General features: G+C 39.3%; 1 protein-coding gene across 2 annotated transcripts in view; it reads right to left on the bottom strand.

Moving 5' to 3' along the window:
* npepps (aminopeptidase puromycin sensitive) overlaps window positions 1–26,371 on the bottom strand; it is a 65,154-nt gene that overhangs the window by 24,347 nt on the left and 14,436 nt on the right. For both annotated transcript variants that reach the window (XM_072703907.1, XM_072703908.1), the window contains exons 3-11: window positions 20,447–20,524; window positions 16,869–16,990; window positions 16,540–16,647; window positions 16,024–16,224; window positions 14,323–14,419; window positions 9,265–9,298; window positions 5,445–5,559; window positions 2,495–2,659; window positions 2,205–2,309 (exon numbers count right to left, since the gene is read on the bottom strand). In XM_072703907.1, the coding sequence (XP_072560008.1) occupies window positions 2,205–2,309; window positions 2,495–2,659; window positions 5,445–5,559; window positions 9,265–9,298; window positions 14,323–14,419; window positions 16,024–16,224; window positions 16,540–16,647; window positions 16,869–16,990; window positions 20,447–20,524 (1,025 nt within the window). The remainder of the gene's footprint in view (window positions 1–2,204; window positions 2,310–2,494; window positions 2,660–5,444; window positions 5,560–9,264; window positions 9,299–14,322; window positions 14,420–16,023; window positions 16,225–16,539; window positions 16,648–16,868; window positions 16,991–20,446; window positions 20,525–26,371) is intronic.

Below are 26,371 nucleotides of genomic sequence, written 5' to 3' on the forward strand. Positions count from 1 at the left end.
TAGGGTAAGAGATTGCCTATTGGCTGTGTAAGGTCAGTGTTGTCTCATGGAGGGTTAGGGTAAGAGATTGCCTATTGGCTGTGTAAGATTAGTGTTGCCTCATGTAGGGTTAGGGTAAGAGATTGCCTATTGGCTGTGTAAGATCAGTGTTGTCTCATGGAGGGTTAGGGTAAGAGATTGCCTATTGGCTGTGTAAGATCAGTGTTGTCTCATGGAGGGTTAGGGTAAGAGATTGCCTATTGGCTGTGTAAGATCAGTGTTGCCTCATGTAGGGTTAGGGTAAGAGATTGCCTATTGGCTGTGTAAGATCAGTGTTGTCTCATGGAGGGTTAGGGTAAGAGATTGCCTATTGGCTGTGTAAGATCAGCAAGGTCTCATGGAGGGTTAGGGTAAGAGATTGCCTATTGGCTGTGTAAGATCAGTGTTGTCTCATGGAGGGTTAGGGTAAGAGATTGCCTATTGGCTGTGTAAGATCAGTGTTGTCTCATGGAGGGTTAGGGTAAGAGATTGCCTATTGGCTGTGTAAGATCAGTGTTGTCTCATGGAGGGTTAGGGTAAGAGATTGCCTATTGGCTGTGTAAGGTCAGTGTTGTCTCATGGAGGGTTAGGGTAAGAGATTGCCTATTGGCTGTGTAAGATTAGTGTTGCCTCATGTAGGGTTAGGGTAAGAGATTGCCTATTGGCTGTGTAAGATCAGTGTTGTCTCATGGAGGGTTAGGGTAAGAGATTGCCTATTGGCTGTGTAAGATCAGTGTTGCCTCATGTAGGGTTAGGGTAAGAGATTGCCTATTGGCTGTGTAAGATCAGTGTTGTCTCATGGAGGGTTAGGGTAAGAGATTGCCTATTGGCTGTGTAAGGTCAGTGTTGCCTCATGTAGGGTTAGGGTAAGAGATTGCCTATTGGCTGTGTAAGGTCAGTGTTGTCTCATGTAGGGTTAGGGTAAGAGATTGCCTATTGGCTGTGTAAGGTCAGTGTTGTCTCATGGAGGGTTAGGGTAAGAGATTGCCTATTGGCTGTGTAAGGTCAGTGTTGTCTCATGTAGGGTTAGGGTAAGAGATTGCCTATTGGCTGTGTAAGGTCAGTGTTGTCTCATGGAGGGTTAGGGTAAGAGATTGCCTATTGGCTGTGTAAGGTCAGTGTTGCCTCATGGAGGGTTAGGGTAAGAGATTGCCTATTGGCTGTGTAAGATCAGTGTTGTCTCATGGAGGGTTAGGGTAAGAGATTGCCTATTGGCTGTGTAAGATCAGTGTTGTCTCATGGAGGGTTAGGGTAAGAGATTGCCTATTGGCTGTGTAAGATCAGTGTTGCCTCATGTAGGGTTAGGGTAAGAGATTGCCTATTGGCTGTGTAAGATCAGTGTTGTCTCATGGAGGGTTAGGGTAAGAGATTGCCTATTGGCTGTGTAAGATTAGTGTTGCCTCATGTAGGGTTAGGGTAAGAGATTGCCTATTGGCTGTGTAAGATCAGTGTTGCCTCATGTAGGGTTAGGGTAAGAGATTGCCTATTGGCTGTGTAAGATCAGTGTTGTCTCATGGAGGGTTAGGGTAAGAGATTGCCTATTGGCTGTGTAAGGTCAGTGTTGTCTCATGGAGGGTTAGGGTAAGAGATTGCCTATTGGCTGTGTAAGATCAGTGTTGTCTCATGGAGGGTTAGGGTAAGAGATTGCCTATTGGCTGTGTAAGATCAGTGTTGCCTCATGTAGGGTTAGGGTAAGAGATTGCCTATTGGCTGTGTAAGATCAGTGTTGCCTCATGTAGGGTTAGGGTAAGAGATTGCCTCTTGGCTGTGTAAGGTCAGTGTTGTCTCATGGAGGGTTAGGGTAAGAGATTGCCTATTGGCTGTGTAAGATCAGTGTTGTCTCATGGAGGGTTAGGGTAAGAGATTGCCTATTGGCTGTGTAAGATCAGTGTTGCCTCATGTAGGGTTAGGGTAAGAGATTGCCTATTGGCTGTGTAAGATCAGTGTTGCCTCATGTAGGGTTAGGGTAAGAGATTGCCTATTGGCTGTGTAAGATCAGTGTTGTCTCATGGAGGGTTAGGGTAAGAGATTGCCTATTGGCTGTGTAAGATCAGTGTTGTCTCATGGAGGGTTAGGGTAAGAGATTGCCTATTGGCTGTGTAAGGTCAGTGTTGTCTCATGGAGGGTTAGGGTAAGAGATTGCCTATTGGCTGTGTAAGATCAGCAAGGTCTCATGGAGGCCTCACCTCATCTCCAATGTAGCTGTGCAGCATTCTTATAACTGACGCTCCCTTACTGTAGGATATTGCATCAAAAATCTCGTCCACTTCTGATGGGTGCCCAACACTGACCTGCATAACAAACAAAAAAAAAAAAATCTAGAAACCGTATCATAGAAACAAGTATATTACTTTAACCAGGCCATTACATGTTACAGACTTCAATAAAAAGAGGATTTTCTAAAATATTCTTTACTAAAGTCCAGCTGCCATGTTAATGCAACAAATAGTGTAAGAAGGGATAGAAAAAGAATGACCTCAATAGGGTGGCTGTTGTCCAACGCATCCAGTTCAAGCGCTCGGGTATAGTCTGCTGACACGAACTGCGTCCAAATATCATACTCGGGGAAACAGTGATCCACGCAGAGATACTCGATCCAGGATGCAAAGCCTTCATTCAGCCAGAGGTGGGTCCACCATTCCTACGACCAGAGACAGGCAGAATACTGTCTACTGGTAATACTGTAAAGCAAAAAAATCTCCAAACAAATATAAAATGTGACAAAAGGTACATGGTAGACTTCCATTTAAGAGAATTAAAATTACAAATGTGCATATTAAATTGTGTGTGTGTGTGATGTGTCTAATAAATAATCATAATATCTGCTGAAATTTTTACCAGGAAAAAGTGCTGATGGAAGCAGGTCTGATCGTTAGGTCTGATTACTTGAGGCTATAGCCCCGAGTATTTAAACCCCTAATTGTATGTTTTCCTTCAAAAACAAAAAAAGCCCCAGGTAAACTTGACTTAGCCCCTGATTTTTTTTAAATAGCTAGAACTACTCCTGGATGGAAGTATGTCAACCATACACACTACCACAAAACTGCACAGATCACCATATATGACTAAAGTTATTATCAGTAAATGAAATATTGTCTAGCTAATAAAATTAGTGAACAGATGTTTACACTGAATTGTTATGGTTGGATTTGTTTTATTAATATTTTGCAATTACTAGGCATATTAACACATTGTAAAAAGATCTAGATCTAGACCTGTTAAAATTCTGAGACAAATCATACCAAAACTGAATCAATGGCGCAAAGAGAAGTAGGAGATGATTAGAGGCTTATCCTTGTGAACAGGATATATGAACTTGTCAATTTTCTCCATTTGCCTAATTTGATCTTGTGATGAACCTTATTGCTCCTTCACAAAAACAGTCTGGAAGAAAAGCTACCCAAACAGAGAGCAGCCAAGAAAAAGAGAGCCTGCAGCCACCATATTGTGAGTGCAGATATTCTATCCAAACTTTCCCCATGGATTTTTGTACAAGTGAGTCATGTTAAAACTTTACAGTATAATAAAGCAGCTGTTTTAACGTCAGTAGCTGTCTTGGGGTTCAACAGATAGAGCCTTGTGCTAACAATGCAAAGCCTGGAGATTCAAATCCCATCAAGTACACATAACTTATACCTCTTCCCCATACTGTAAGCCTCTATGAATAAAAGTGTATAGTAAATTTAAATATTATGCCTACATTGTGTGTATGGAAGTGGAAACAGAATCTCCATATATACAAGTGGTTTTCAAACACAATGTATTCAAGTATTCAATATGTGGCGCCTAATATATACATTTTAATTATTCTGTTAGCGTCATATAATGCAGACAGACATATAATGCACTCACATTATACATTTTCTTATATTTCTGAAGGTTATAATTTCAAAATAGATCCCCCCCCCCCGTCTCCTCCCTACTGAAAGTTCTGTTTTTTTTAAATGAATACCTTTTTTTTGGTTGTGTTGGAAAATTTGACTGATAATCAATATACTTATAGGTGGAACAAATTAGTGTTTTTTTATTCTGTGAAACTGGAAGATAAATCTGTCAGCCAGATGTGATAATAAAACAAACATGTCAAAGGTCAGTTGAATAACAAATAAAAGGTAGCATCCCATTTTTATGGCAATTGCTCCTCCCAAAAACCATCAACCAACAAAACAAATGGAGCATCCTCCATTGCTTTGGCGTGGCGGTGCAGTTTCATATGAAATTATGTGTAACCTTTAACCTATGAACTTTTTGCATTTCCCATGCTTATTAAGCATAAAGGTTCCAGTTCCTGTTGTGTGGTGTAAAAGCAACACACAAAAATGGCCAGGAGCTACAAAAGTTCCAGGTTTAGACAGACCAGGAACTTGCAAACCAGGAACAGGTTAGGGTTAGGGTTAGGGTTAGACACAGGTTCTGGAACTTCAGTGTGAAAGTGCCTTTAGATGGCTGGACTAAATGACAGTACTGCCTAGGAAATACAATGCTGTCATTACTGACAACCAAAGATAGTCTATTACTATCTTTATATATAGTTACTTATAGTCTTTAATGCTTTCATTATTTTTATTAAGGTGGAGTTGACCACCTTTCATTTCCCTACAGGTTACTCTGACTGTTTAACCCTTGAATCCCACATTCAGGAGACAGATATGCAGACTGGATACAGGCTGCGAGTGCTTTCAGTTTCACATGTGCACTTCAGCACAGAGATAAATTTAGTTTGTAACCAGTGTCCTATGATTACTGCATATTTATATGCTGATGCATGATGTGTATGTGTTTAGGCTGAATGACATCTATAAACAGTCGCTAGTGTATGAATATGCAAGTGTCCTGCAATGCACAGGCTATCCATCCAGAATGTTCCTTCTGGATAACAGTGGCTAAAATAAGCTCCAGGCAACTCTGTGATCCTGACTAGATTCAGCACTTGGATGGGTGGGGTCTGCCTAAATTGTGAAACAGCATCATTAAGAGGTCAACAGAGCTTTATGGCTGCAGAAACAGCAGCAGTAGCTTAACAAGCAGGCAGTTATTACCCTTTTCCAGACTAAACATGAAACATCTTTTCAGAGCAGAACACTGAATCAGCAATACTAAAAGAAACCCATTTCGGTTCACCCCTTGCTTTTAAATGGAATATTATAAAATATCAACACACAATTTTTCCCTTCCATAGAGAGTAAATTACCATGTTAAAGGAAGTGTAAAGTGGCATCCTGCTCTATTGGTTTGATCAGAATTCTTCATTAACAAACACTGAAGCAACACAGAAATTCACACCCCTAAAATCCATGCTATTGTATTAGCACCAGGTTAAACAATGAGTGGCTAAGCATGTTCATCAATGAAATGCACCAAGTGATTAAACAGAACATGCACTGTGACCCTGGGGGTGTCTCTTATTGGAGGAATGAGGCCATTACCATAGTGACCAGGTTGCCAAACCACTGATGTGCCAACTCATGTCCCACCACCAGCGCCACCCACTGTCGGGAGGATGAACATGAGTTCTTGGGGTCGATGAGCAGTGCAGTCTCCCTAAAGGGGGGTGGGGGGACGAACACACAGACCAACTTGTCAGCAGTGCTTATATAGCAAGCCATACTTATACACAGATTTCTCAATACACTTCTTAATCTTGTTCAGGTATAGCCTGGCATTACATCTGACAGGCAGGTCGACACCAGGCTGCGCACACAGTCTCTCCCTTACCGTCAACTAGGGCTGTACAATATCACATGACAATTATATGGCGCATGCACAATAATCACTAGGGCCTTCGATAATAGGCATAACCATCTGTGCAGATACTGGCTTTTTGGTGCTAAATGGATGTTTACTTACACCCAGACAAACTATACGCCAATCAGTTGGAAACTGGAAAAGATATGGAAGCTATAATCGAAGTGAAAATGGTAGATTACCTGGATTCAAATAACACTGAGGGATAGCAAATATGGATTTAAGAGAGGTAGATCCTGTTTAATCTACTTGAGTTCTTTGAGGAAGCTACAAGAGAAATTGGTTACAAAAAGGTCTTTGATGTGATCTACTTAGATTTCCAGAAGGCCTTTGATGTTGTCCCCCACAAATGAGTCCTGTTAAAGCTCAAAGTTGCAGGGTTTTTAGGAAGTGTAGCAGCTTGGATTGAAAACTGGTTAACAGACAGGAAGCAGTGAGTAGATAGAGGCACAATGTCACAGTGGGCCTGCGTTCATAGTGGGGTACCGCAGGGTTCAATTTTAGGACCACTATTGCTCCTAATTCACATTGATATTGACACCAAAACATACAGTAAACTGGTTAAATTTGTAGATAACACCAAGGTGGGTGGTGTAGCAGATACTGATCTAGCAGCACAGAGGCTACAATGGGATCTTGATCTCATTAGCGACTAGACTGATACCTAGCAGATGAAATTTAACATAGATAAAAGCAAGGTAACCCATGCAGGGAGCAGGAATATAAAAATAAGTAAAATATAAAAGTAGCTAATTATGAGAAAGTGTATGTTGATGCTTCCATGTCCCACTCTCCAGTCCACTCTCTGATCATGTCTCCAGTGTGAGGAAGCAATTTACAAAAGGCCAATAGGATGTTGGCTTACATCTCTAGGTGTATAGAGTTTAAGGGAGGTGATGCTACAATTATACAATTCCTTGGTAAGACCTCATCTAAAAGATTGTGTGCAGGTTTGGTCACAATACCTTAAAAATGACATGACTGTCTTGTAAAGGGTTCAACATTTTGCTACAAGAATGATTCCTGGTCTTAGAGGAATGTCTTATGAGGAGAGGTTAGCTGAGCTGAATTTGTTCAGCCTCGAGCAAAGGAGACTAAGGGGGGACATAATCCAGGTATACAAGATTCTAACAGGTCTGGATGCTGTTCAGCCAAATGGCTACTTCAATATTAGTTTAAATACTAGAGCTCATGGCCATAGGTGGAAATTAGCGGGAGAACATTTTAAAATGAATTTGAGAAAGCACTTCTTTACACAGCATGTGGTTAGAGTATGGAATAGTCTTCCTGTTAGTGTAGTGCAAGCTAAAACCCTGGGTTCCTTTAATTCAGAGCCAGATAAGATTTTACCAGCTCAGAGCTTCACTGCTTATCGTTTCCATGGTTTACCTAAACAATAGTATGTGGCGTGCTACATAAACTGAATTTAATAAGCATAAGGGTACAACTTATACAGATTACTAACTTTTGGGCGTCAATACACATCTAATTAATATTTTAGCCAGTACAGTACCGAAAAGCCGGCATCCAGACAAATGTTTATGCCCATCTTCTATAGCCCTGGTGATTGAGCATGCACAACATAATTGCAATTATACTCAGTGACAAAATGAGTTAAAACACCCAGACAGAGTGGTGAAAATAAAATTAATCTGCACGTGGTGAAAGGTCATGTGACTGTATTACAATGATTATAGTATCAGATCAAACAGACAGAGTTGGCAGTATGGGCACACTGCTGGTCCTGTGTCAGGAGGGAGTGGCACCCCCCTGCCCCCCCCTGGGCCTAGAGACATGCAGCGATACGGTGTTGAAGGGAGTCGCACAGCCATTGTATCTTCTCCTGTGGCAAGTCAGCCCACAGTTGTTGTAACTGGCCCTCGAGATCCTGTAGATTGGCACGGAGTCTGAGTTGACGTCCAAGCTGATCCCACACATGTTCGATTGGGGAAGGATTGGGGGACCTGGCTGGCCATGGGAGGACCTCAACATGACGCAGGCAGTCCATAGACACATGTGCCGTGTGTGGACAGGTGTTGTCTTGTTGAAAGACTGTACCAGGGTGCAGTCTCAGGAGGGATAACACATGCGGACGCAGGATGTCACTGATGTAGCGCTCTGTCGTCAGGGTCCCCCAAATTACTACAAGAGATGACCTGAAGTCATACCCTATGGTCATGATGCCAGGAGTAATGCCGGTGTGTCTCTCCACAACATTGACAGGATTTGTCCTCTCCCCTTGGCACCGCCATACACGCACACACTAGTTATTCGTGGTAATGCAGATACGAGATTCATTGCTGAACATGGTAGAATGCCACTTGTCATCAGTCCATGTCTATCGGTTACGGCACCACTCCAGACGCAGCAGTCTCTGCACTGGTGTTCGCGGCAGCTTCCGCATGGCACGTGAAAGCGTAGGGCATCTGATGTCAGTCGTCAAGACACGGTGAAAGATGACACGGGGTGTTGTAGAGAGTCCAATACCTGTGTCTGGATGGCAGGCGCAGATGTCATGGGGTTCTGTAATGCTTGCCGCACAATATGACTATCCTCCCTTGGTGTGATTTATCTTGGGCAACAGGAACCTTTATGACGTGTGCAGGTGGCCTCACGAGCCCATTGGTTCCAACATCAGGCGATTGTGACATCTGCATGCCCCACGTGCCGGGAAATTACACCATACGACTATCCGGCTTTATGCAAACCCACAATGCGACCCCTGTAAAACTCTGCCAAGCGCTTGATATGCTGTCCAATGGATCTACGAGGCATCTTCTCCGTCTGATGACTAGACGTGCCAGCTTCTTACAAATTGAGTCATTTACATACCCATTGCTGGTACCTACATGTACCAAATTACATCCAAATCAGACCATTACCTCTGGGTGCTTTTTTTTTGTCGCTGAGTGTATATCGCGATATGATATTGTGTAGCCCTATAGTCAGCCCTACCCACCTATTCTAGTGATGCACTAGAATGTCTACTGTGAAGGGTGCTATTATACTATTATCAACCAGTAAAATTTACAGGTCACAAACTAGACAAACAGAAAAACAAAGTGAAAAAGTTTTATTAACATTCATTAATTTCTTTATTTACTTAATACTCTTATTCAAGATGTTATGTTTGTATACTTTTTTTTAGCTTATTAACACTGCTTGTCTACACTGTTCTGGTTTGGTTTGGTTTGCACTAGGTTTCTCTGCATTTTACATACCTTGCTGTTGTATGCACAAGAATTTCTCCCTGGGATCAATGAAGTTCATTTTATCGTATTCATCAAGTGCTACAAATCTAATGCATCATTCAGGGCGCAACAACCAAATGAAAAATGTAAATCTTACGAGGCAACACCACCTTCACATTCACTTTAGTTCCTTATGGCACAAATACAAGCAATGCTAATACTTTCATGCAATTCTTCATAGCAGAAATGATTCAAGTATTAAATTAATATATAAATTCTAAAAGCTTAATGTCATCAAACATAGGTTTACCTGTAGGTAACAAGACCCCAGTTTTCCATGGCACCTAAAGGTAAGCAATATGACATATCAGAACAGAAACATATTCACTCTCACACAATCACACTCACTCTCACTCACACACACACAAACAAACACACAGGATGGTAAAATACACCAATCTGCATTGGTGCACCGGCATAAAAGTTCACAACGCAACTGGCCCATTCAAAAAGTATGCAATGGATACAATTTGGGATGAACTTGGGGTACATCATTTATAACATCTTTGCATCGATAAATTCTGATTTATTAATGCAGAATAGTGAGGTAAATCATTTTGTTTTATTAATTTTGAATGATAAATGTTTGTTTTTGGAGGTCATTAGGCTTCCAGATCAGAGAAAGCCATGTTTTATCATGAACCTTTAGTGTTTGTAAGCTGTTATGTGCAAAAGCAAGCTGTCTTTTGTCCATTTGAGGGAATAAAACTGAACCATCCGTTTGTTTATATGTTGAAGGATGTTTGGTAATGAGCTGGGAAATACAATATGTTATATATCTCAAGTCGCAGTGCCTGCTATGGTACAGTTAATTAGCGGTGAGTTTTTCAGAGTTAATAAGTATAACTAAGTCATAACCAGTTAAATATTACTTGATATAATTTTGTTGTATTTGCCCATATTTTACAGAGACAACATTGAAAAGTTTAGTTTGTGACTTCTGCAAACCGTTATGCACAAAAGCAAATGCTGATTTTTGTCTGTGAAGCTAGAAGAATCGCTAACTCGTTATGTTTATGGGATAGCGTGGAAGAATATTTAATATAGTTCAAAGTTTGCTTTTTGCTATTTTTTAAAAATAGGATTCAGGCCAACAAGCAAGTCTTCAGTTTTATTTTGTTGTTTAAGTCATATTTAGGTCCAGACTTCATTCATCACCCACCTCTCCCATCATATTGCACTCCCTGTCGTGTCAGAACACCTGAAGCCAGACTGTCACCGCGGTTACTGCTGCTGTACCACACCTGGGCCTGCACCTCCCTCACCATGTCACATCACATCACCAACATGCCAAAACACAATGCAGAGTGTCACGACAGGAGGGTCCCAGGCCTGGGCTGCCCTTGTCCACCGGAGTTATCAAGCAGGAAGCAGCACATGGCCACGGTTACATTAATATATAATTATTAAAAGAAACCCTATGCCTTTATTTGTGACCTATAATTTCTGACCAATAATTTTATGTTTAAATTGATTTACCCACCTTAAACTGTTTCTTAAGCGTACTCTCATTTCTAGTTCTCCACTGCCGTCAGTGGACAATTCTCAGCAAGCCTATCAGCCAAGTCATGCATGAGTTTGGAAGCATGTCCGTTGATGCATCACATCATATCGTGTCGAATCTCATTACTATAGGGGTGAATTCTATCGTATTGCGATAGTAGCTGCTTCACATGTATCTTTAATGTATCATAATGTCGGCAATGCATCAAAATGTATATCCCATCCCCTCGGAAATGGAGATGCACATTAAAATAACATCAGATTGATCAGAAACACTGTAGACGTAGGTAATGTTGTACATCACTATAATAGCTGGAAACAGCTGTTTTTTTTTTTTTTTTTTTTTTAAATGTACAGGTGTACAGAGGCCCATTATCAGCAACTATTAGTCCTGTGTTCCAGTGGAATGTTGTGTTTGCTAATGCAAGTTTATCATTTTAAAAGGTTAACTGATCATTAGAAAACCCTTTGGCAATTATGTTAGCATAGATGAGAATTGTGTTGATTAAAGAAGCAATAAAACTGGCCTTCTTGGACTAGTTGAGTATCTGAAACATCAGCAATTGTGGGTTTGGATACAAGCTCAAAATTGTCAGAAATAAAGAACTTTCTTCGGAACTCATCAGTCTATTCTCGTTCTGAGAAATGAAGGCTATTCCATGCGAGAAACTTCCAGGAAACTGAAGATCTTGTACAATGCTGAGTACTACTCCCTTCATAAAGCTGCGCAAACTGGCTCTAACTACAACAGAAAGAGGAGCGAGAGGATAAATATACTAGTATGTGTAGATTGAGAAACAGGCGCCTCATAGGTCTTCAACTGGCAGCTTCATTCAATAGTACCCGCAAAATCGACGTCCACACTGAAGAGGCAACTCCAGGATACTGACCTTCTAGGCAAAATTGCAAAGAAAAAGCCGCATCTCAGAATGGCCAATAAAAAGAAAAGACTGAGAAGGGAATAGACACTAGACAAAGGAAGATTGGAAACAAGTGCTATGGATAGTCAAATCTAAGTTTGAGGCGTTCCCATCACAAAGAACAACGTTTGCGAGATGCGTATCAAATGAAAAGACAATGGAGTGCTTGACGACATCTGTCAAACATGGTGGTGGTTCTGGGGCTGCTTTGGTGATGGTAAAGTGGGAGATTTATACAGGGTAAAAGGGATCTTAAAGAAGGAAGCCTACTACTCCATTTTGCAATGCCATGCCATACCCCATGGACGGCGCTTAATTGGAGCCAATTTTGTCCTACAACAGGACAATGATCTAAACACAACTCCAAACTATGCAAGAACTATTAGGGAAGAAGCAGCCAACTTGTATTCTGTGCATAATGGAGTGGCCAGCACAGTAACTGGATCTGAACTCTACGGAGCTGTTATGGGAGCAGCTTGACCGAATGGCATGTAAGAAGTGCCCATCAAGTCAGTCTAACTGGTGGGAGATGTTTCAGGAAGCACGGGGTGAAATCTCGTCAGATTACTTACATCTAGAATGCTCAAGGTCTACAAGGCTGTAATTGCTGCAAATGGAGGACTCTTTGATGAAAGCAAAGTTTGAAGAATACTATTTTAATTTCAAATTAATTTCAAAAATAAGTTCTATTATTTCTAAATTATTAACTGCTAGGACAGTTTGTATCAGGGTCCTAGAAGCATGACTTAAGTCCCATATAGCAAGGAAGAAGCCCTTCATTAATGAGAAACAGAGAAGAACCAGGCTGCAGTTTGCAAAAAATTTAATACACACATGTAAACTGCAGTATTACGATATGCCTGTCATTTTCTTATATCCGACTCAAATGTAAGACGGTGTTTTATACCAAAAAATACATATAAAAAATTGGGGTTGTCTTATTTTCGAGTGCTACAATTTAAATTATACAGCAGATGGTGTAAATTATCCACCTAATGGCTAAAGGTAGCCACATACTTCAACCGTAATTGACGTTATTTCAGCAATACACCGTTGTATGAGTGGTTCTCAGCCACTGTCGACAAATAGCTGACATGAGACACCACCAGGTAGGGCAGCAAACAGACAGGCTTTGTACCGCACCGTTCTCATGCCTAAAGCATGAATCTGACATACCAAACCAGAGCAAACTGTACAGTTACACATCTGCAACAGTGTCATGCAAATTGATAGTGGCTCTTAATAAAGAGTATTTCATGTTAAAAGAGCTGTCATGATCTTTATTAAAATGACTCAACCAATCACCAAAGTACATTTTTCTGCACGCTTCGGGTGGGTCTGCTGTGTCAATTGGAATGACGTGTCATCTCACCTTTAAAAGGCAGTGGGGCATGATCTATGGTGGATTGCTATTACAATGGAGCATTTGCCTGGCAAGCCAGAACGGTTTTCAGCCAAGGAAATGGACGTGCTTGTTCACAAATGAAAAGGCATGAGGACATTATCTATAGGAACACTACTGTTCCAACTACGCCTGCCTTTTTAGGTGAAGCAGGCGTGGGACGAGGTAGCGGTGAGCAAGTCCTCATTCTCTGGCATCACCAGATCATCTGTGCAGTGCTGACAGTGGTATAATGACGTCAGAAGATGAGGAAAACGGAAGCTCACTGCTGAACGAGAGCAGCAGCTGGGAATGGGACTCAATTATGCTTGCATGTTTTTTTTTTATGTTCTAATAAAAGGCAATAGGGCATACTCTGCTTTGATGGCATCAGCGCATGCAGTTCAGCATCACACCTTCTGAAGTCCTATAATGTGTCCTTCATTTATGTCCAATAGACATCCATCAAGCATGGCAATACTACGCAACATAGAACATGCCACAAAGACTACTGTGACCTTCGGGGGGCTGTATTGTAATGTTCCACCTGAGTATGTAAACACAGATGAAAAGCATTTTTAGAAATCCAAATGTCATTTGAATTACAGTACATGCTTAATCCTGATAATGAACTTGAAAGATTATTTTTTTAAATGATTGTTCTTGTTCTTTACTTAATATATATATATTTTTTTTTTTCTTTTGGTGTTTCATGAAACAGCATGATTATGTAAAAAGACCAGATGTACTCTACAATAAAATGTATATAAATAAAATAAACTATTAGTGCACCTCGAGGGCGTAACCTTTGAGTCTAACGAGCGTCATGAACATGCACATTTCTAAAATGCGCCACTTAAATGCCTTTTAAAAATGCACCCCTGACTTCTGACGTGGTTTTCGTTGGTCACAAGCGCAATGTCATTTCACTGCCTTAGAATAGCACATCAACAATGCGCCTGGCCATGGCACATTTAAACAGCACCACTCCAAGCGGAAAGCGGGCGCAAAATCATTTGGTATTTTGACGGCATGCACAGATGGCGTGAAAATGAGCAATGCACTGGTACGTAACTAGCAAAACCATTTTGCGTCATGCTTTGTGAAGATGGAAAATAGGGCCGAAAAAGTTCACTGTGTTTTTATTTTCTTTTAAGATACTGAAACCATATGATTACCATGGTCCAAAAACTCACACACACACAGACACAGACACACACAGAATTGCATTTGTATCCTTTGTGGGGAACGCCCATTCATGTCTATGGGCATAACCCTAATCCTAAATATGACAATATGACAACCTTAATCCCTACCTAGCCCTAAGAGTAACCATGAGTAACCAAACAAAATGCAAGACTCCTGGCATTTTTAGTTTTTTGATTTTTATAAAACTAATCCCACGAAGTAAAAAGTTACAAGTTTTTAGCACATTGTGTGGAAATCTGGTCCCCACAATATAATTACAAACCACAAAATATCAAAAGAAGGTTCATATACTTACCAGCAGCAAAATCAGCAATCGCTATGAGATCAATTTTAGGCAGAGGATATGGAACGTTAAAGTAGTCTTTGTAAAAAGGTAAGGTCTTCGTTGCAACCTGCAGATAGGGGATTGTTCAAATAAGTACTTTACATACAAAACTGCGACACTGAATCCCATTATCAAATAACGACCATGACAGGATCAAGTTCTCTCTCAGAATATTAGACTAACTTAGCTTTGTGTTTTCCATGGATTGCTTTAAGCAGAAACTGTACAGCAAATATCACAAGCTTCTAGAAATGTATTTCAACTTTGTGTCTTAATGTGTATTTCATTCATGTTAAAATATCATTTATATTATTTAAAAATGTCTAAATATTTATATTGCATATTTCTCTTCGCTTTATGACTAACATTTTCTGTGACCTAACAGTAAGATCTTTACAACACCACTACTAATACACTAATGGTATTTACATAATTTTAAAATATTTTCTTTTTGTGGCCACATTGAACTAAATTGTGTACAACTTAGGATCCCAAAAAATATTAAATCGAGTTCACAAAATCCATAAAAGGTACATACAATTTACCCTTTGTGTGCTTTCAATTTGTAACTCTCACATTACTTTTTATTGTAATTAAAATTTGTATGTGACCGCAAAGCCTGAAGCTGGAATGAAGTGCACATATATATATATACTATGGGTTTTAAGATAGTAATTTTATTTGCTCAAATCTCTGTAATAATGCATTTCTCACAATCCAACTTGATCTTATTCTGCTAGACCTTGCACTTGTCCAAAGTTTCAACCAATTCTACTGCAGAAATTAGGCGTGATGGTCATCCAATTCTTAATACTGCACACAGTAATAACATATGTACACATCTGAGTCTATGTCTTTATAATAATGCATGTGTCCCACTCCAAATTTATTCCCCTGTACTTTCTTTAATGGGTAAAACTATGCTTTGTGGTCATTTACATATTTACCATTTACATATTTGTGTACAAGGTAGTTTTTATGAATCTGCCTTTTATTTTAATGACTAGGCTCCACAGCTTTACATTATTGTATTGCTCTACGAGACATACAGAAAGGAATACAAGTAATTACGTAATTGCGCAAGACTGTGCAAATTGGCATGTAAATGTAATGTGCAATAAATGAATAGGTGTAGTTTCAGAGTTAGGTGTCACAGCTGGGAAAAACACATTAACTATCATTTCTGGTTGATCCATCTAGCACTTGTGGAGGTTGGTGACTTTGTGAGGAGTATTTATTAGACGGGTGGAGCAGGTGATGGAGCTGTCTGGAGAATACATTCCTGTGGTTCCAACAGCCCCCTTTCTTAAGTTTTAAATTGCAATCTTGCGGTGCTTTTTTGTTATATATTTTTTTATAAAACTGCCACCAGCTTAGAAAGCAATGCAATACCAAAACAAAGAAATGTCTTTCACGGAATTATCTGTCAGCAGTCCAAACAGTCAGCTGCCATACAGCAGACAGCAAACAGACAGAAAATCAATGCATAGAAAGTAACAGAATACATATTTATGTCAATAAAATCAGCTCACTGCTCATATGTTAGGCCTATTTAAGGCAAAAGCTACATGTTACACATGCAAATTTCAAAAATCCACACAGACTTAGCAGGTAAGTAATTACGTGACATCAAAGAAGAGAAACTGAAAACATAAAAAAGCTTACACTTACTTCAAGAGCGAATTTTCCTTGTTCAGCCTTTCCAACAGGTGTGTAAACACGCACTGTTATACCATCGGAAGATCGACTTTCCACAAAATCGTATTCGCCAATAACAAACGCAACCAGATAAGTGGACATGACAGGAGTCCTGGCAAACTTCACCTCTACAAGACTCTCATCATTGGGATACGGCTTACGATCTATAACATTCTGGAGGAAAAAAAGTTACCAGTCACATCCTGCATTTGAAGTGGAAGAACTGCACATACAACAGCCTTAAAACTGGAACAGCACTTTTTACAGTGCGTGAGAAGTTTAGAAGACATTAAGCAGAACATTTAAAAGACAGAATATCAGGTATATATGGAATATATGTCAGTCTCTAACACACTAAAAAGGATAAGGGTTTTATTTGTCACATGCAAGGTATACAAGCTGGCTATACTATATTAAAAGTAAAATGAAATGAAAAATCTGATATCCTGTTAGAATACCTGGAATAAAGGAGTATACAACAAAAATTACCATATTTGACAGGGCTACCCGGTCCTTGGGAACAATAAGCGTGATGTCAAAGGTGGCTTTGATAGCTGGCTCATCCCAGCAAGGAAAGGCTCTGCGAGCATCTGTAGCCTGGGACAAAAACATCACATTACAGGAGCAAAAAATCCACACTCCTCAACGTGGCATCGCTTAAGCTTACATTTCAGAACTTTCCAATAAATAAAACATCCCAATCACTGGCATTTTCTGCTGTACGTGCTGATGGAGGACAAGGTAAAGGATGCAAGTGAGGGGCCTGGTCAGCAGTAGGCCTCGCAGTGGGGGTCTTTCTACATGAATCGCACATTCACCTCAAACTGTGTGACAGCAGCAAAGCGCACTTCTCCCGAAGGGGCTGTGTATTTACTTCTATAGAAGCCTTTCATTTTGTCATTTAGCTCTCCAACATAGTCGATCCTCAAAATACCAGAACCTGCAACAGAAGAGATTTTGCAACAACTGAAACTCATGGTATGTGGACTAAAAATCCAAAAATCTAAATTTATTTACCAATAAAGATTTCCGAATGCCAGTTTTAGCTTCAAAACTGAAATTTGAACCAAACCTGAAAGGACTGTGTTAAAACTGCATAGAAACAATGAAGACTAAGGAAATGCCGGATGCTACTGGAAAGATATCATTTGCCTGACACACAGGACATAGGAATTAACATTCACAGAGTTTTCTTTTTTTAATTACAAACTGGCCACATTTATTAGTGTCTGCAAGGTTTTTCATAAATTAGTGTTCTGGGGACTTATCAAGGCAGAATTTGGACTGAAAATGAACAATTTTACCAATTTTGTATGAAGTAACACCTTAACCTGCATTGTCCATTTTTAAGCTTGTAGGGTTACAGGACTCAACTGAATATGGCATGCACTTTTAATAATTATCTGAGCAATATTAGGGCGGCATGGTGTTGTAGTGGTTAGCACTGTTGCCTCACACTTCTGGGACCAGGGTTCAAGTCTCCGCCTGGGTTACATGTGTGTGGAGTTTGCATTTTTTCCCCATGTCATCACGGGGTTTCCTCTGGGTACTCTGGTTTCCCAACCCCACAGTCCAAAGACATGCTGAGGCTAATTGGAGTTACTAAATTGCCCTTAGGTGTGCCTGTGTCAGTGAATGGTGTGTGAGTGTGCCCTGCGATGGGCTGCCCCCCCCTCCTGGGTTGTTTCCCGCCTCGTGCCCATAGCTTCTGGGATAGGCTCCGGACCCCCCCGCGACCCAGAAGGATAAGCGGTTTGGAAAATGGATGGATGGATATCAATATTATACTTAAAAATATAACTAAAATTACTTTATATTTTGAACTCTAGTTGTATAACTGAACATATTGATTTACTGTATGTACCAGAAATTGTAAAATTACTACTTACCCTACAGTGCATAGAAGATGTTAAACTGACCACAGAAACTTACTATGCTGTTATAGTTAAACCAAAATATAAATCTTTTGTACATATACACTGACTAAATTCTTGTTAAATTAGCCCCCAACAATGTGAAAACAAAAGTCATACACAGGTGATTTCAAATTATGGACAACTGAAGCTATTAGTATTTTCCCATCGAAGCGGAAGCATTGGCTGATTAACATTTCACCCGCTCAAATGATACGGCTTTGCTTCCGAGAAAGACCACGATAATGTCTGAAACATTTATCAGTACTGCATACTTTCATACTAGCTTGTCTCTTTTTGAAACTTCTGTGTACAACCTGAACCAAGAATTTCAAGGAGTTCAAAAAGTTTGAACTCCGTTACGATTTTTTATAAATCAGCTTTGTACACTTGTTAAGGAAATGCCAACTGTTTACTTTTTGAAATACAAAAACACCATTAATGCTGACAAACATTTGCTCAACTGCTTTTGAATAACCCCTTCATGGAAATGTAAATAGGAATACAACTCCAACCCTTATTTAACTTGCCCCCTCCCCCGCAGCAGGACGTAAAAACCTGTTTACTCCGTGGGCAGTATATGTGAAATTACGGAAGATGGTTAACAGAAATCTGTTCATATTTTTTAGCTTTAATGGATACAAATGTAATAGTGAAAGTATGTATTTGATGAACTGGACAGGCAGAGTAGAGGTCTGCATTCCTGTAGGAATCCCGTGGGACCTGAGGCAATAGAGTACGGAGCAGTACAAATTTTCATTTTTTGAATGCGGGAGCAGACTGTAAGAGACTGATATGTCTGCGATAGCGGGAAAAATGGAAATGACGTGGGATCTGGCAAAAATAATTAAAATAAGTATCGTAATATATGCCTAACATGGGTTTTACACAGCCAGCCTATCCTGGAATGTTCAAAAGCATGTTAGCATTTTGAAAGTCCTTCGCTACTCTTGTGAGCGCCTGGCAAATGATGGCATAGCCAGCACAAAAATCTTTAACACCCGAGGATGTAAGTGCCTGTTTAAGGAACAATGAATATAAAAATGTCAAACTATGTAAAGCACTTAAGATTTTTGACAGTCTTTTTCCATTGTAAGTGACCACAATGGCTTTTGCCCATTGTGACAAATGTCATAAAGTACTATCTTTTATACTGGGCATAAGCCTGGAACTTCAAGGCTAAAGCGCCATGTGTGCTCAGTTTTGAAGGGCCAGACTAGACTGACATTCATGTGCAAGTGCAAACTAGAAAGTGACAACTGCAATTTAAAAAAATTTTTAAAAAAAAACCCACAAAAATGTGTGGATTTTGTTTGTGCAGATCTACAACCTGTAACTGTTAATGTTGCAGGTGAAATACATTTCATTAATACATTTTTGGCTTAAGTTTCCATATTTATACTTAAATTTATACATATTGGTGGAATACGTTACTGTTTTTTTATTCTGTGAAACCAGAAGATCAATCTGCTTGTCAGATTTAATAATGAAATATAAACATATCACAAGTCGTATGAATAAAATATAAATAAATGCTCAGGTTCACACAGCCCAGGGACCAGGTTCCAGAACTTCGATGTCAAAGCGCCTAATTATATGAAAAATGTAGCCTGTTAATTATTAAACTGTTACATGTTGAACGTAGGATTGAAGGTGGATTCCTTTGAAAAGCCACCTATTTGTTGAGGCTACAGGTTTGTCTTTAATCTTAAACTGAAAATAAAGCACAGTCAATGAAAACATTTGTGTTTGCAGGTGGGAGCGGGATAAATCAGCTTCTGCAGAAGTGGGACAGAATCTTGTGGGGTTCGGGCCGAATCAGGATTTAAAATTCCATCCCGTGTTCACCACTATACCAGAGTAAAGGATCTCTGAAAACTTAAGTGTCATTATCTTATTAAACAGCAAGAGTTCATTCGCGGCACTGTAACAGAACATTTTACAACTATGAACTTATGACAAGATGCAGGCAATGGATGTAAACATGGCAAGCTGGAACCAATGTTTTCTTTGTTCTTCCACCATCATCATATTCATGCCTAAACAGGCCACAATTTAGCCCAACCCGATACCTGGAACCCTTTCAAAGGAATCCACCTTCAATTGGTCCATCCATGTTTATTCAGATAATGGCTAAATGCGTCATCATACAGTCAACAAAGTATAAATTTTTATTTATATATATAAAAATCCACAATGGAGATATTTATGACCCCACACTCGTCTCCAGATGGGAAAAGTCCATTTCAGCAAGTATTGCACAAGTGACATACTGGTATTTTGCCATGGGTTTTATCTGATGGGTTTCCATGCAATACAATGCATTTTGTAAACTGAGGGGACTAGTGAATGTGGCACTGTTTTTATATTGAAGAACAGATGTGATGTACCTGCATTTTAAAATATGAAACATGTTAACGTTAAAAAGGAATGAGCACACTTTAAAATGGAAGGATTTAGCGGTTCTCAGAAGCTCCACTTACCTTTCTGAAGAGCACTGGGGAAAGACAAAGTAACCTTTTCATCCTCATTCTGATAGTTGAATCCAGTAGCACTTATCTCTAGAGTAAAAAGGAGGAGAGAAGGTTTCATTCTGGTTCTCTCAGGTCACAGGCCCGAAAGCATTTAACATATCATATTTAAAATTTCCACTGAAAAGATATGCAGCCTGGAGGCAAGAGACCCATGGACAGTAGGGTACAACAACAACAACTCAGAGACAAATGAAGCAAAACAGGTCTCCACTGTGCTATCCATATTGATCTTGTACTAAATCATGCTTTAGCTTAATGTGGTCAAAAAGTACTACATAAAGCTCAAATTCCTAAAATGTGCAAACAATTTACTTTTATTGTGCTTTCAATTTGTCATTTCAAACTCTCAAATAAATTTTTATTTTAAATTTTGGTTATTTGTTAAATAAAACGTGACTGCAAACTCAGAATCTGGAGTTAAGTGCACAAACACTAGGGGTTGTATGGTAGTAAATTTATATTATTCTAAAATTTGTAATAATGCATAATGTGTCTCCCAATCCAACCTGATGTTATCTGCCTGGCACTTGTTTAAACAAAGCTTCAATTAATTCTATAGTGGTAATTAGGCATTATGGTCATCCATCCATCCATTTTCTGAAACCGCTTAATCCCAACTGGGGTCGCGGGGGGGACCGGAGTCTATCCCGGGAACAATGGGTGCAGGCGGGAACCAACCCTGGGCAGTCGCCAACACAACGAGGTACTCACACGCACACAACTACAGTGCCAATTTAGACTCACCAATCAACTTATCCTGCACACTTTTGGACCGTGGGAGGAAACCAGAGCCCCGGTGAAAACCCACGCGAACACGGGGAGAGCTTGCGAACTCCACACAGAAAGGACCCGGGACCGAACCCAGAACCTTTTTGCTGTGAGGCAGCAGTGCTAAGCACTGGGCCACTATGCCGGCATCATGGTTATCAAAATCTTAATACTGTGTTTTGTAATGACCAATATATGGATATCTGAGGCAATATCTTTATAATGCATAATATGTCTCCTGTTCTAAGTTATTTTCCTGTACTTAAATGTGGTCATTAAGTACTATTTACATATTTGGCACTTTATGAATTTCCTTTTTATTTTAATGAGTATACTACACCGGTTTCCATTACTGCTTAGCTCTAAATTACATTGCAACACATATGCACAAAAAAATCCAAAATGTGCTCTCTCACTACAACAAATATCTACAGTTTCCCTTTCTGTTAAAGTTTTCGGTGACGTGATCCGAAAAAAACAAGAGAAATTGCATCCTATATTGACTGAAAATGGGACATTTAATTTTTCAGTATGAGCATTCATGCAATTCACGGCATGGATGCAAAACAAAAAAATATAAGGTTCTTATTTACAGTATGTTAGTGGTGCAACGGATCAAAAAATATATACAAAAAGTCAGGGATCGGATCAATTTTCGAATCAGCAAAAAAAGAAAAAAGACAAAGACAAATTTAACTCCATTTATTTATTTAAGTATTTTTTGACCATTAAAAAACAACATTCAACTCAAGACTCATTCCACGCAATTATATAAAAACAAATTAAGGTGCAATATAGGGCATGATAATTATTTCCTTTAATGTGGACACAATCAAAAACAACGTAAAATGCAATTTAAGGTATCATTGCTTCTTACTTTGAACATGGAGAATGAAATAAAAACTGGCTTATGTCCACATCATCAAAAAAGAAGAAAGAAGGTAAAGCAGACGTGAGCTTGTAACAGCTATAAACACCCCAATAGCTTTTGTAATAGCTTTAGCCCGGTCGGATTGGGCAGCAAAGGGCTGCGTAAATGCCACGGATATCAGCGGTTGTTGCGCAGCCTTCATCTTAGCTCATCACACCAGGGTGATGTCGTTTCAAATGAAGGGCCATGCCCGACGTGTTGCCACAGTCTCATACGGCTTCCTCGTGCCACACTGTCGACAAACTGTGGTGGCTTTATCCACCACCCTTTTCCCATCAGTATATTTAACGGGGAAGCCAAAATGCTCCCACACGAGATCTAAGTCATGCTGGAGGTTTCCTGAGCTCTCCTGCTCCTCCACTCGGACCGCTACCGCTGGCCATGACTATCGCTTGACAGACTGACCACGCGCACCATACAGTGGAACTTTTAATTTTTTTTTTTAATCTTCGGATCATGTGCGTGCCGAACTGTGGAGAGGGATCGGTTCGGATCATGGATCAACAGTGATCCGTTGCACCACTACAGTATGTACACAGGATTTGCTATAATCAACAAGAACAGTATTTGCAAACCAAAGTATTTTAGACTCTCATCTCTTTCACTTAGAGCAGGGCTAGACATAAGGATTTAGGAGGGCACAGCCACTTTGGCCTTGGCTATTCATATTTTTTGCCCATTAAGCCTGGGCACAAGGGCAAAATCTGGAGTAAAAATGTTTTTTTCATTTATTTAAATTTCATAGGACACCTCGGGCCTTGTGGAGGAATTTTATTTCCATAAAGGATGCATTTTTTTATTTTCAAAAAAGCAGAAACTTTCCAAAAAGGCATTGGGCCAATACTGAGTCACTAATTACCAATTACTGTAATTACCAAGTTTAGACAACCTACGCAATACGACCTTCGATTTGAGACAGAATATATATATATATATATATATATATATATATATATATATATATATTATATATATATATATATAGATATATATATATATATATAGATATATATATATAGATATATATATAGATATATATATAGATATAGATATAGATATATATAGATATATATAGATATATATATAGATATATATAGATATATATAGATATATATAGATATATATATAGATATATATATATAGATATATATATAGATATATATATAGATATATATAGCTTTATTTCAAAAAACAAAATCCAACAATAAAGGAGCCGTCAATATTTTTGTATTTGTTTGCTCAGAACACCCGTATTCTTTTAGTGTACATGACAATTGACTTGACGTTCGTTTTTTGCACACTGCACGCTACCAGTCCTATATCCTCCCAGCAGAGCTTGGTACTTCTCTGAGTCAAATCTGCTCTGCCTCGGCAAATGTTTTTTTACAACACCATCTGACACTTACCTGAACAAAGTAGATAATTTGCAACATTTTGCGGCAGTAGCCGCGAGTTCAGCTTGCTTTCTTTTACGTTCTCGATCTTTGCGAGGCATGGTGACAGCATAAGCAGCAGACGACAACTACACGATGATTACCGAAGAGGACACCTATCTGTTATTCGGAAACCGTCGGATGGCTTTTCCAATCAAAAACGTAACCCCCGATGATGCACCATTGTCATTGCTGTGGCTCCATAGTAGGCTGGACGATACATACCGTACCAGCCAATCATGCGACGAACACATGATCGTATTAGTCCAGAATTCATTGCGGTTTATTCAGTAGTTGGGAATTACGAGATGTGCGGGTCGACCTCGTTTCTCGTATCGAAGGTTGGGTTTGGGTTCAGTACAGATGCATCGATTGTTGACGAGGTAAAGTGGACCGTGTCGTGCGCAAGTCTTTTGTGTAATGAACGTTACTTTCGGTAAAAAGGGGACATACGGCCAGACAAACATTAAAGGCAGGCCAATCTTGGCCGTAAGGTACTTCAATTTTGAGGAGGCGTGCGGGCAATTTTGAAAGGCACGATGGCCATTGGCCGCGGTGCCGCGGCTTATGTCTAGCCCTGTTAGAGTATACAAATGGGGACAAAAAAGAGCAAGAGAGTAAGAAATATTGGTGCTGGTAACATTTTTGTTCGTGGCAAAATAACAATTCATTATCTAATCCATCGCCTTGGTGACTCGCATGGGAAGAGCCCGAATCTCCTCCCCCGTTCCCCCCCCTCCCCAACCCCACCCCGCAGACAGATCACAAAACTCAGTTGGTTAACAGTACTAATAAAGCTCTTATAAACCCCTACTAAAATTCCCTACAAAACACCACTAAAAAACAATTATAACTTTCATTGAAAAACAAATAGCCTTTATTAAATCATGTAATTAAGTTTGCCTCCACACAGCAAGCCATCACTTAACAGTAATGAAAAAAATGCACAACAATGGTGTGTTGTCTGATGAGATTAAATACAGTAATAACACAATGATCCTGTTAACAAGGACAAGCCTCTAACCATGTCATCCTTTTCTTTGCCATCTGTTACTTCAATTTTGGTGGGACTTGTATCAAACTTTAAAATGATCCAGATTTTCACGCATACAACATGAGTGAAAGTGTAGAAAATATCAGTGAAATCATTTCTGAATTATCACACTGACAAAATCAAGTCCCTGAGTTAGTCGTCTCTTTGCTATCACTATGCTGTGCTGCTTCAATTTTTGGGCAATTGTCTCAAGATCAAGTGTCTCCTACAGCTGGCATTTCCTTCCTCTACTGCCATACGGCACTGCTGCTTAATTTTGGGGACAATTTTTGAAATTGAAAATGAAACCATTACATCTTTATTCATGTAATGTTTTCCGGAAGCAATAGTAAAATCCATCAAATACTGATACTTTCACAATGTCACATGTTCTCTGCTTCCCTTTGATGCCACTAAGCGGCATCACTCTAATTTTGGAGATATCCATCTCATATTTTAATCAACTCCCGATCAGCAGCCACACAATGCCTCTGCTAAGTTTGAAGAACATCCATCAAATAGTTTTTGAGTTATCATTTTAAAGGTGTCAATTGTGAAAACTGGCCTTTTTGCCATCACTAAGCAGCACTGCTTCAATATTGGGGCAACCTGTCTCAAAATAAAATCATTTGCAGTGTGGCACTTAGAATTTTGCACAGGCATTTTGTGTCTTCAGCAAAGCGTCTATGGTCCTGTTCACACCTGGTATTAACATGCGACCTGGGTGATCCGATCACAAGTGGACAGAGCTAAATATGTCAGTTCACACCTGGTATTAACATGCGTCTCCACAGACTGCTTTTAATCTGATCTCACTTTCCCACAATTTAAACATGTAAATCATTTCCATAATTAACTTGCTCCAATTCAACGTATCAGACAGAACAGTGAACCTGTGTCCCCTTTTCAATTAATATATGAACCTCAGAATCTGCCAAATATTAAAAGGAGGAGAAAAAGAAATTAAAAGCTATTGGCGCAATCCCACCGCCTAAGATGTTTGTAATGAACACCATAATACTCAAAATGAAATAAATATATCTAAATAAATTAATTTCAATAATGTATAATTAACATGTCCTTTTATTTTACATAATTACATAAAGGGTATTATATTTCTTAATAATGCTTATCTTTTACATATCTTTAAATTGTATTTCATAATAACATCTTGATTGTCATTCGAAAGTCGTTATAAAATATTTCACATAATGCAAAAGATTTCTTAAATAATTCAAACTATATTTCAGAATAAAAAGTTTTCACGTTGTAGGCATGAATTTTTATACCCCGTCAACAAGATACAAATGTACATGTTAAAAAGGTCTTTCAGTACTTTGGTTACTACTTTTCTATTCATGAGCAAAGGGTTCAGTCTGTAATGCATTTGTCGGTTGCCATATGACAATATTTCAGCTTTTAATCATAACCAGTGAAGCTCAAAATTTGTGAAAATTTCAATGAAAAGGTTCATTGTTCTGTCTGATATGTTCAATTACATGTCTGACTTAGAGCAAGTTAAGTAAAAGAGGCGAAGTAGTCATTACTGGAGTGGGAATTCAAACCCCCGGAGCGCCGAATAAAAACATTAATGATACGCATTAGATATGACAAGGTTTCCATGTGAATGGGTCACGATTAAACCAATTTCCCAGTAGATTCAAGCTTATTTTTTGGTGCTGTAGAAAAAAGGATGTTTTTCACAATGC

Source organism: Paramormyrops kingsleyae, chromosome 20 (genome assembly GCF_048594095.1).
Source record: "Paramormyrops kingsleyae isolate MSU_618 chromosome 20, PKINGS_0.4, whole genome shotgun sequence".
NCBI classification, from domain to species: Eukaryota; Metazoa; Chordata; class Actinopteri; order Osteoglossiformes; family Mormyridae; genus Paramormyrops; species Paramormyrops kingsleyae.